This window comes from Staurois parvus, unplaced genomic scaffold, assembly GCF_062004578.1.
Source record: "Staurois parvus isolate SC_StPar_1 unplaced genomic scaffold, SC_StPar_1.0 ptg000091l, whole genome shotgun sequence".
NCBI classification, from domain to species: domain Eukaryota; kingdom Metazoa; phylum Chordata; class Amphibia; order Anura; family Ranidae; genus Staurois; species Staurois parvus.
Window position 1 is genome coordinate 1496310 of NW_028317887.1, and position 12904 is coordinate 1509213.

General features: G+C 46.0%; 1 protein-coding gene across 1 annotated transcript in view; it reads left to right on the top strand.

Moving 5' to 3' along the window:
- Positions 1–7814: 7814 nt before the first annotated feature.
- Positions 7815–12904, top strand: part of CDS1 (CDP-diacylglycerol synthase 1) — a 102480-nt gene continuing 97390 nt past the window's right edge. Inside the window, exon 1 of the mRNA XM_089670534.1 lies at positions 7815–8132. Coding sequence (XP_089526660.1) covers positions 8073–8132 — 60 coding nt within the window. The 5' untranslated portion in view covers positions 7815–8072. The remainder of the gene's footprint in view (positions 8133–12904) is intronic.

Genomic DNA, 12904 nt, shown 5'->3' on the forward strand with positions numbered 1-12904 from the left:
TTATTATCCATCACTGAGCTAATGTGACCCCCGCACTGATGGAGATGGACAGGGGAGGGTCAAACTAGGATGCTGTGCAGGCAGCTGACACCCTCCTTATCAACTGATGATGTTGTTGGTTGTCAGGACGCCGGTGGCTAGAAGGTCGTGATGGTGCACAATGAAAACCTGTGGCTTTGTGTAACTAAAAGGCAAGATTGTTCCACCTGCTGGCTTGTATACAAGTTTTGGGCACCTTTTAGACATTTTGCCAAGGCACACCTGAAGAAACCTCAAGGCACCCCAGGGTGCCTGGGCACCCTGGTTGAGAAAGGCTGGTCTAGATAGCACATAAACCAACTTTAAAGTTTAGGTCTAACAAAACTATTTTTTAAATTTTGAATAGAATAGGGAAGGATTAGAACCACTGTTATGGTTTTATTTCTATCTGTGTCCCCAAGAGGTAGATTCATTCATTCTATTTTTCCTTGTGACCATTATTAGCAGACCAGAAAGTGATAGGAGATCCCAAGTCTTGCAGCTGTCACCAGAACAATAGATGAGAACAAATCTTTTAATGGAAACACCTGTTTTAGTAGCAAATGTTTAAGAGGGGAGTCGCCAGGGGCGGCTTGACCATTCGGGCGCTCGGGCACTACCCAAGGGCCCGTGGCCAGTAGAGGGCCCCATGACAGGTTCCAATGTGATCTACCCATCAATCACAGGTAGGTGACGGGTAGATCAGGTCCCTGATCTGCCAACACATGCAAAGTAGTGCAGGAAGCGGTTGTAACGAGACCACTCATGGCGTGTTCCTCCCCACTTGCCCACTTGCATATTATTATCAATCACCCATTGGTTGCTAGAAGTTACTGCACATAATTATTGCTCACTGATTAGTTGCTATAGGCATATCTTTACCACTCACTGATTGGTTGCTAGAGGTTATTGCACATCAACGCTCTCTGATTGGTTGCTAGAGGTTGCTGCACATCATTATTGCTCAGTAACTGGTTACTACTGTGTTTCCCCGAAAATAAAACATCCTCCGAAAATAAGACCTACTTACAGGTCTCCTTCTGGGTGAAATATAAGGCATCCCCCCGAAAATAAGGCCCCCCTAGGCTCTGTCTCGGAATGAAAATTAATTTACCGTAAACTGGTTGCTAGGGCCGCCCCGACTGGCATCTAGCAACCAGTGATGTTACGCGGAATCCTGACGTCACTGCTGTGTGGAGGCGGAGCGGAGGTCGGAGTGAGCAGTGAGCGCGGGGCGGGAGAGAAGAGGAGTTTTTCGCAGATGCGTGTAGAAGAACAGGAGGATCAGAGCGGATGGGACGCGGCGAAGGTGGTGAGTGCGGGTCTGTCTCTGGTGACACTGCCTGATGCTCGCGGCCGCCCTCATGATGACTGAAGGTTCTCAGTCAGTGGCAGACCCTGCTCCAGCCCAGGTCTAGGCCCCAGCCAGCCCAGTGACAGTCCCCAGGCAGGCCCAAGGGGGGAAATGTCTGATAAAGGGGTGGGGGGGATTTCTGGTGAAGGTGTTCAGTGGCACAGGGGTGGGGGGAGGGGGATCACTTAAAATGACACAGGAGGATCAGAGGGGGCAATCAAAATGACACAGGAGGATCAGAGGGGACAATCAAAATGACACAGGAGGATCAAAAGGGGTTACTAAAATCGTAATCCCTCCTCTGATTCTCCTGTGCCATTTTGATTCCCCCCTCTGATCCCCCCTGTGTCATTTTAAGTGATCCCCCCACCCTGATACCCCAGTTCCTTTTTTTTACCCATAGAAATGAGCGCAAAAAGAAAAAGCTACTCCGTGGAGTACAAGAAAGGAATCGTGGAAGACTCTTGGGGCCAAAATCTTACTGCTTTCTGCAAAGAGAAGATGTTGAGTATCCGATTGGTCCGAAAATGGCGAGCAGAGTATGGAAAAATAAGACATCCCCTGAAAATAAGACCTAGCGCATCTTTGGGAGAAAAAATTAATATAAGACACTGTCTTATTTTCGGGGAAACAGGGTAGAAGTTACTGCATATCCTTACCTCTCACTGATTGGTTGCTAGAGGTTACTATGCATCGTTATTGCTTGCCCATTGGTTGCTAGAGGTTACTGCACATCATTACCGCTTACTGAATGGTTGCTAGAGGTTACTGCTCACCAATTGCCTGCAACTCACAGTGTGCCCCACTGCAAGCTGTGCTCTGGTTCTGCACTGATTTATTAATCTCAACCCCCCCCCCCCCCCCCCCCGCTGACAGGAGAAGGGTGAGAGAGAAGAATCTACACACAGCTTGTTCTATGTGTTTGATCTTGGCGCTGATGACCCAAGAAGGAGGGCCAGTGGGGTCGACGAGCAGGCTCTTGCTCATACAGACCAGAGCTGTGTCTCCTGTCACATTGTTGCCACAAGTGGGGGGATCGGCTGCACCTGTACACTGGGAAAAACATTTGTGGGCAGCATGGGCTCAAAAAGCAGCTGCTTTTGGCCCTATAACAATGACTGGGCACTGGGCAGCTGCCCTTTTTCCCCATGTTAATGACGACCCTGCGTTTGAGGAGGAATGAGAAACAGAAGGATTCTGTACACAAGAACTATAAGAGGAAAGTTTGAGCAGGAATGAGGAACAGAGGGATTCTGTACACAACTAAGAAAAGGATGTTTGAAGAGGAATGAGGAACACAGGAATTCTGTACACTAGAACTAAGAGAAGGATGCCTGAGACGGAATTAGAAGCAAGGCAATTCTGTACACAAGAATTAAGAGAAGGATGCTTGAGGAGGAATGAGGATTACAGTGATTCTGCACACAAGAACTATAAGAAGGATGTCTGAGGAGGAAAGAGGAACAGAGGGATTCTGTACACAATAACTAAGAGAAGGATGTTTGAGGAGGAATTAAATACTGAAGGATTCTGTACACAAGAACTAAGAGAAGGATGTCTGAGACGGAATGAGGAGCAAGGCAATTCTGCACACAAGAATTAAGAGAAGGATGCTTGAGGAGGAATGAGGATCACAGTGATGCTGCACACAAGAACTATAAAAAGGATGTTAGAGGAGGAAAGAGGAACAGAGGGATTCTGTATACAAGAACTAAGAGAAGAATGTTTGAGAATGAATGAAGAACTGAGGGATTCTGTACAAAATAAATAGGAGAAGGATGTTTCAGGAGGAAAGAGGAATAGGGTGGTTCTGTACACAAAAACTAAGAGAAGAATACTTGAGGAGGAAAACGAAACAGAGAGATTTTGTTAACAAAACCTAAAAGAAGGATGTTTCAGGGGGCATGAAGAACAGAGGGATTCTGTGCACAAGAACTATGGGAAGGTTGTTTGAGGAGGAATGAAGAACAGAGGGATTCTGTACACAAGACCTAAAAGAAGGATGTTTGAGAAGGAACGAAGAACTGAGGGATTCTGTACACAAGAACTAAGAAAAGGATGTTTGAAGAGGAATGAAAAACAGATTTTGTACAAAAAAAAAAACAACTAAGAGAAAGATGTTTGAGGAGAAATGAAGAACTAAAGGATTCTGTACACAACATCTAAGAGAAGGATTTTTGTGGAGAAATGGGAAACAGATGGATTCTGTACACAACAACAAAGAGAAGGATGTTTGAGGAGGAATGAAGAACAGAAGGATTTTGTACACAAGAACTAAAGGAAGGATATTTGAGGAAAAAATTAAAAACGAGGTATTCTGTACACAAGAACTAAGTGAAGGATGTTTGAGGATGAATGGGGAACATACAGATTCTGTACACAAGAACTAAGGATGTTTGAGGAGGAATGAGGAACAGGAAAATTCTGTACCCGTGAACTAAGAGAAGGCTGTCTGAAGAGGAATGAAGAACAGAGAGATTCTGTAAACAAGAACTAAGGGAAGGATGTTTGAGGAAGAATGAGGAACAGAGTGATTCTGTACACAGGAACTAAGCAAAGAATGTTTGAGGAGGAATGTGGAACAGAGTGATTCTGTACACTAGAACTAAGAGAAGGATGCTTGAGGAGAAATGACGAACTGAGGGTTTCTGTAGTCAAGAACTAAGAGAAGGATGTTTGAAGAGGAACAAGGAACTGATGGATTCTGTACACAAGAACTAAGAAAAGGATGTCTGAGAAGGAATAAGGAACAGAGGAATTCAGTTTCAAGAACTAAAAGAAGGATGCTTGAAGAGGAATGATGAACAAAGCGATTCTCTGCACAAGAACTATGAGAAGGATGGAATCAGGAACAAAAGAACTCTGTACACAGGAACTAAGAGAAGGATGTTTGAGGAGGAATGAGGAACAGATGGATTCTGTACACAATAATTAAAACAGATATTTAGGAAGGAACAGCAGAATTCCCTACATCAGAGCTAAGAGAGAGCCATTTGAAGAGGAATGAAGGATAGAGGGATTTTCTACACCAGAGCTATGAAACAGACATTTGAGGAGGAATGGGGCACAGAGGGGTTCTCTACACCAGAGCTAAGAAATGGACATTTGAAGATACATGATGAATGGGGGGGGGGGGATGTGATTAACTACACCAGGGTTAAATGGACATTGGATACAGTATTAAAGTATTAGAAACAGAGCAATTTTCTTCACCAGATCTGAAAAATGGACATCTAAATATGAATAAGAGAATATTTGCATTAGAGCTAAAAGTGGGATATTTAAAAATGAACGTGGGACAGACATTCTCTACACCTGAACTGAAGGCAGTATTTTTTTCTGTTTTAGGATTAAAAATATGTTATACATACTTGCTCTGTGCAATGTTATAGCACAGAGTAGCCATAAACCTCCCCTTCTTGGGGTGATCTTGGCATCTCCTCTTCTTTGTGTGCCCCCATAGGAAGCCGCTTCTTATGGTGGCACACTTGCAGGCTTGATCCCAAACAAAGGTGTGTGTGTCCATAGACACATACAGCGCCACTCATCATCCGAACAAAGAAAAATAAATTTGAGGAAGAATGCGGTACAGAGGGATTCTGTATACCAGAACTAATAAAGATGCAGAATGATTCAGATGTAGAAGTAGGGATTCAGTTCCAAAACAGGGCCATTTGAGATTTTTGAATACATCATTGGAATGTGCATCTTTGGAAGTGCCTCATTGGAACAAAACCACCCTAGTTACAGTTCATAGTCTCATCTCCCACTGATGGAAAGGGAACATAACATTAATCTGTGTACCCTGGTAGTCTAGGTGCTTGATTTACTAGAACTAGAGATTGCTAAATCTGGTGCAGCTGTGCATGGTAGCCAGTCAGCTTCTAACTTCAGCTTGTTCATTTAAAGCTTTGACAATAAAACGTGGAAGCTGATTTGTTTCTGTGGAGAACTGCACCAGATTGTCCATGCTCTGGTTTTACTAAATCAACCTGAAAGTGTTATAAATCACCAGGGCCAGATCTAGGCTGGTACTGGGGTGGGCTGTACCCCCCCCCCCCCAGATTTTAACTGTGCCTGCCCCCAGGTCTCCACTAATCCATAAGCCAGACTGATACAGACAGTTGATGTAAGGAGGCACTCTAATGGGGACAGTTGATGTGGGGGGAGCTCTGTTAGGGACACTGATGTAAGGGGGTGCTCTGATGGGGACCTTGATGTAAGGGGGAACTCTGATAGGGGCACCTGATGTAATGGGGCACTAAAATGGGAACACCTAATGTAAGGTGGCAAATCTGATGGAAACCCTGATGTAAGGGGGTGCCCTGATGAGGACATCTGACGTAAGAGGGCACTCTGATGGGGATCATGATGTAAAGAGGCACTTTGATAGGGATTTTGATGTAAGGGGGCACTCTAGTAGGGACAACTGATCATATGTAAGGGGACACTCTGATGAAGACAATCGATGTAAGGGGAGGATTTTATTAGGAACACTGATGCAAGGGGGCATTCTGATGAGGACAACTGATGTAATGGGGCATTCAGATGGGGACACCTGATGTAATGGGGCACTTTGGTGGGGACACTGATGTAAGGGGGCAATCTGATGGGAACCCTGATTTAAGGGGGCACTCTGATGGAGACCCTGATTTAAGGGGGCACTCTTATGGGGACATCAGAGGTAATGGTGCACTCAGATGGGAACACCTGATGTACAGGGACAATCAGATGGGCGTGATGTAAGGGGGCACTTTGGTAGGGACACCTGATGTAATGGGGCACTCAGATGGGGACACTTGATGTAATAGGGCTCTCAGATGGGGACACCTGATGTAAGGGACATTCTGATAGGGACACCTGATGTAATGGGGCACTCAGATGGGGACACCTGATGTAAGGGGGCACTCTGAAAGGGACAAATTATCATATGAAAGGAGACACTCTGATAAAGACAACTGATGTGAGGGGGGACTTTATTAGGAACACTGATGTAAGGGGGCACTCTGATGAGGACAGCTGATGTGATGGGGCATTCAGATGAGGACACCTGATGTAAGGGGGCACTTTGATGGGGACACTGATGTAAGGGGGCAAACTTATGGGGATCCTGATGTAAGGGGGAACTCTGATAGGGGCACCTGATGTAATGGGGCACTCTGATTGAGACCCTGATGTAAGAGGGCACTCTAATAAGGACACCTGATGTAATGGGGCACACAGATGGGGACACCTGATGTAAGGAGGCACTCTGAAAGGGACAAATTATCATATGTAAGGAGACACTCTGATAAAGACAACTGATGTGAGGGGGGACTTTATTAGGAACACTGATGTAAGGGAGCACTCTGATGAGGACAGCTGATGTGATGGGGCATTCAGATGAGGACACCTGATGTAAGGGGGCAAACTGATGGGGAACCTGATATAAGGGGGAACTCTGATAGGGGCACCTGATGTAATGGGGCACTGTGATGGAGACCCTGATGTAAGAGGGCACTCTAATAAGGACACCTGATGTAATGGGGAACTCAGATGGGGACACCTGATGTAAGGGGGCACTCAGATGGGGACACCTGATGTAATGGGGAACTCAGATGGGGACACCTGATGTAAGGGGGTACTCAGATGGGGACACCTGATGTAAGGGGGCACTCTGATAAGGACACCTGATGTAAAGGGGCACTCAGATGGGGACACCTGATGTAAGGGGGCACTCTGGTGATAACCTGATGTAAAGGGGAACTCTGATGAGTAGCCATGATGTAAAGAGGGACTGTGATTAGGACACCCGATCTAAATGTGGACTCTGATAGTGGCATCTGATATAACGGGAAACATGTTGTGTTTAATCATCCTAATGTAATCAAAACCTAATACATAATAGTGTTTCCCGGGTCCTGAGACTTTGTGACAGACTGTCAGTGACTCACACACAGTGCTGACATTATACCCCATGACTGTACTCTCAGATCAGATAGATAGATCCAGCCCTGTAAATCACCATTCTGCAGTGTTTGCACTCCCTGTCTCCTACAGACCAGCAAGAAGTCTGATCATTCCCTAGAGGGCGCTATTGTATTATTATACATGATTGATATAATGCCACCAACAGTTTCCAATATAAAGGGAGCCAATACAGCAACGATGCAGCTCAATACGAGGGTCGGGAGGGCCCTTATCTTGGGAGTTTACAATCTAATAGATTGTAGTGTTATCCTGCACGTTGTGCAGTCATTAGGAAACAATGGAACGTGTGTGGGAATGGAGGGACGTCGGGAAGGTGGCGATGAAGAGCACATTCCATCGCTCGGTGTGGTCACAGGCTCTGACTCAGCTCTCGTACACAGCAGCCAGTGTTAAGTATTCCTGAGCGCTGTGTGTTGTTTATGATGTGCCGTGGCCCCTCCCCACGTTTCTCACATGGCCACTCCCAGTACGATGTGAATGGACAGTGGCCCTTCCTCACTGAGCTCGCCCCGCCCTGCTGTCAGAGGGGAGAGGAGGGGAAGGTGCAGCTCACCGTCACCTCCAGGACAGCCCGCGCTAGCAGTGAAGCCCTTGGTGTCCCTTGGTAACGGGCTGGGAGTAGAGGAGCCCGCACTTCTTCCGGGAGTGCCAGGACCCGCCCCCTCCGCACTGATCTCTCCATCTACTTACCTGCTACTAATCCGGAGCCCTCATCACCACACACAGCGACATGTCTGAGCTCCGGAGGAGAGGCCCGGGGGAGCCCGAGCACGACAACAGCAGTGACAGGGTGAGTGTCAGCGGACAGGGTATGTGATTGGGGGCAGGTCACCTGTCTGCATGGAGTGTCCTGGGCCTGACTGAGTGCAGGTGAGGGGGGCCCTGACAGGGGGCGCTGCCTTCATCTCTGTGGGGTAACTCTTGGCTTCTGTGGTCTGGCCTCAAAGCATACATTGATTTCCACACTGGATTTCAGTCATTCCCACTCTGCTCCTATTCTGAAGTTTGTAAACTGACTTTGCAAAGATCTCCACACATTTAGGGTAGGTTCACACTATCTCTTTGCTCTGAAAAGTGATCCATGGTGGATTGCTTTTCAGAGTGTGGCTAAGCTGCCCCTGTCAGAGGTTCAAGTGATTTTAAAGGCAATTTTATTTTGAATAAGAAAAAATTACAAACATGTCTATACTTACCTGCTGTGTGCAGTGGTTTTGCACAGAGCAGCCTCGATTCGCCTCTTGGGTCCCTTCCTGGCCTCTCCCTTCTGCCGAGTGCCCCCAGAGCAAACAGCTTGCTATGAGGCACCAGAGCCGCTGCTCTGCGTATCGATTCACATGCAGAGCCGCAGCTCGTCCCCGCCCCTCTCTCTCCTTATTGGCTGTAATTGACAGCAGCGGGAGCAACCCTTAGTGATCAGCCTGTAAGGGGTTAACTGTGGCAGCTCTGTGCTAAAGTTGGAGATCGGTTTCTTTGGCCTGAAACTGGCACATACACAGCTGCTTCAGGGGATACATATCTTCACGGGATACTCATTTTACTGCTACACCGGCGCTGCTGTCTCGGCCAATGAAGAGCGAGAGTCCCCAGAGAGCTAGTGCTCTTGTGCAAATCACTGGCACTCCTGGTCTCTCCCTCCTGCCGAGTGCCCCCAGAGCAAACCGCTTGCTATGGGGCACTTGAGCCGCTGCTCTGCGTATCACTTCACATGCAGAGCTGCAGCTCGTCCCCACCTCTCTCTCTCCTTATTGACTGTAATTGACAGTAGCGGGAGCCATTGGCTCCCACTGCTGTCTCAGCCAATTAAGAGGGAGAGCCCCCAGAGAGCTGGTGCTCTCGTGCACATCACTGGATCACAATGGGGCTCAAGTAAGTATTGGGTGGGCTGCTGCTGCACACTGAAGGTTTTAGTTGTATTGTTGACTTTAGGTAGGTGGGCAGTTGTGGGGGGGTTGGCAGTAAAACCAGAGCTCAATTCCCTAAAGTTACCACTCCCTGGCCACACATATGAAACAGACCTTGAATTCTGTGACGTAGTCACCATCAGTGGCGTCCCTAGGGGAATGCGGGCCGCACTGGGTGACACCATCACAGGGGGAGCAGGATGCCAGCAGAGCTTCTGGGCTCTGTGAAGGTCCTTGCCAGTTATTGGGGTGTTCCTGGAATCCTGGCACAGTCACAGCTGCCCCCGGTGTAGCAGTAAAATGAGTATCCTGTGAAGATATGTATCCCCTGAAGCAACTGCGTATGTGCCAGTTTCAGGCCGAAGAAACCGATCTCCAACTTTAGCACAGAGCTGCCACAGTTAACCCCTTACAGGCTGATCACTATGGGTTGCAAGATCAGTTAACCCCGTATAGGTTCAACATATACGGGGTTAACTGATCTTGCAACCCATAGTGATCCGCGGGATCAGCTTCAACTGTTTGAAGCCTGTAATGGGTTAACTGTGGCAGCTCTGTGCTAAATTTGGAGATCAGTTTCTTTGGCCTGAAACTGGCACATGCGCAGTTGCTTCAGGGGATGCATATCTACACGGGATACTCCTTTTACCGCTACACCGGCACCGCTCCTTCCTCTCTGGAGGGGTGACACTACGTGTTACCGCACCGGGTGACACCAACCCTAGGGACGCCTCTGGTCACTATGCCTTATGCCCACTAAAAGTCCCTGCATGTCCTGTCTGTGCACCACTGAATGTGATGCAGTGCAGATCACACTGCATTACATTCTTTCCCAGTCTTGGTGGCTGGGGGACACTGTCAACAGGGACCTGGAAGTGCTGTCGTATGTGTCACTTCTGGGTCAGGAAGAAGATGGGGATACCGCTATGCTGGTACTAGGCCTGCAGATGGGCAAGTGGAGCCCAGGATACATAGCGACGGGCTGGTTTGTACCTTACCGTGCTGTGTGGAAGCATTCGAGCAAACAGCTGAATGCTGCCACCTGACAAGTAAACCCTGCTATTTTGCAACAGTAGGGCAAAATGTAAAGAAAAAGAATTACCTGCCCGGCACCCGGAACTGCGTGTCCTGGGCATCGTGCGATATAAATTGCGCATCCCTGTATTAGGGATGTTCAGGCTCTCTATTTTGCTGTTTCCCATTAACTCCAGGAGTGAAAGCGAAAATTTGAAATTTTGGGTTTTCACCAGAAAAGTAACAGAAGGGAAATCTTCCAGTGGGGACACTAGTTCTGGTGACAACCAGGGATTTGCTCACTGTGGAGAGATTTCCTCTCACTTCTGTGTTGGCTATGGTACAAGAAGTCTCCACAATTAGATATAGATGGCAGAAATTTGACAGCGGTTATAACCCTCCCTTATTCTAGCCAAAATGAAAAAAAAATACATGTTTTGCTTTTAATTCTACTTTAACTACTGCTTTAGGCCTCAGAGGGCAATAAAAACAGGTGGTTGAGCCACAGTTTTAACGTGCCTTGATTACCCACCTAAAGCCTAACAAACAGCCAAAGCAGGCTGTTCATATGCCATGGCCACAGTGCTTTCCATTGCATCAAATGTATCGGAGAATGTGGATTTGATAGGCTGTACCACCTGTACTCTGAAAAATTATCTACCGCAGATCACTTTTCCAAGATTGAACAAGCCTTAAAGTGTAACTAAAGCCCCAACGTTTGTTTTACTTTTGTATAGAATGTTTAGAAAACCTTATCAAGTTTTTTGCTGCCTATGTTTCAGTGGGGAGATGTTTCCCTTCACTTCCTGTACTGTAGAGCTGAGAGAAGATTCTCTTTTAGACAGTTGTCCCATAAAAAGATTTTCCATCTCTTTTCCTGTAAAATTTTGGATTTCTCATTGCTTTTCTTGTCCCAGGGACAGTGGACACCTGGGCAAACAAGGGTCTCCCTAACTTAGACACAGACCACTCTTAAAATGTGACAGGGGTTCAAATCCTTTCCCCCCTCTATCCAAAACGATAGAAGAGCTTTGATTTTAGATATACTTTGACAGAAATAGTTTGTGATTTTGATCAGATTATTGTACATTGATCGTATAATGAAATCAAGCATCTATGGCCACCTTTAGGGAGACGTACATAGAAATAGTTTTGTGGTTATGATTTGTCCCACTACCTGTAATCAGCTTGTGGATCCAGATATTGACACTCCCGATATGGATGAATTGAAAATCTCATATTTACACCAAGCACTGGCTGAGAAGATTGCATTTACATAATAATTGTCATAATCTCACTGAAGACAAGGGGATGGTTTTTAAGACTACTTATAGCAGTAGTAAACTCCTGCTTTTTAACTTGTACCTACAGGTAAGTCTATAATAAGGCTTACTTGTAGGTATAGTGAATGACTCCTAAACTTGTTAAGGATAATATTCACACTTGAAGCAGGCGGTGACATCAACGGCACATACGCACTGCGCTCTAAATTGACGCACACTGAGTGTGCTGTCAATTCAGAGTTCTGTGCCGCGACCATGACTCCTTAGCACATGTGGGGGAGTGACAACATGGCGACCCGGAGGTGCGCAAATGCAGAAGGAAGACCGGTGAAGATGGAAGCCCTGTTAGCGGTGACAGCACGCCGCTGGAGGGCTTCGTTTTAAGGTAAGCCACTCTTTTTATGCTAGGAGTTTACTACCACTTTAAAGGTGATCTTTTGGTTAATGCAAGAAATATTCACATTTTTCATCTGCTTTTTAGGCATTGGCTAATAGTTCAGTGCACAGGAGAATAGAGGAGTTAGCCCTAGAAACCAGTCGGATACCATTTTTTAAGTTAAGATTCAAAATTGAAAGCAAGCAGTGCTACAAGGGATATACTATAGGCAATACTTTTGTTATTTTTCAACATGGTATTGTGAGTGCTTATAAATATAATTACATATTCCTTTGTCCTGTTATTCCTGTAAGCGGGGAGACTTCTGAGGTTTCAGATCGAGGTTATATTTGGGTACTGTCATGTCAAAGTGCATTCTTGTGCACGTAAAGCATGCAAGAAAATGGTGTATTAAAAGTACAGAATGAATAAAGCTTAGAAAGGTACATGGGCATCATTGCCACATTTGTTGTGCATAGGACAGTCTATCGGAATGAACGGCTGTCTTGCTCGCGAAACGTGACAGTGTTAAAAAAAAAAAAGTGCCTGTGCGCGATGCCAGATATTGTGCTACACTTGTGTGAAAGTGGCCTTAAAGTGGAACTAAGCTCTCTCCATCAACATTGACTATTAACTATAATGCTTATGCTGCTAGGATTAGTATACAGTACACAATTATTTGATCTCCTGCAGATTTTGTAAGTTTGCCCACTTACAAAGAAATTAAGGATCTATAAATTTTATCATAGGTGTATTTGATAGAGACAGAATATCAACCAAAAATCCAGAAAAAACACGATACAAATGTTATAAATTGAGTTGCAGTTCAGTGAGTAAAATAAGTATTTGATCCCCTACCAACCAACAATCATTCTGGCTCCCACAGACTGACTATGTGCTCATGTGGTACACAGATAACTTCTGTCAATGTAAGAAGGTGCTCCTAATGACAACTTGTTATGTGCATAAAAGACACCTGTCCACAGAA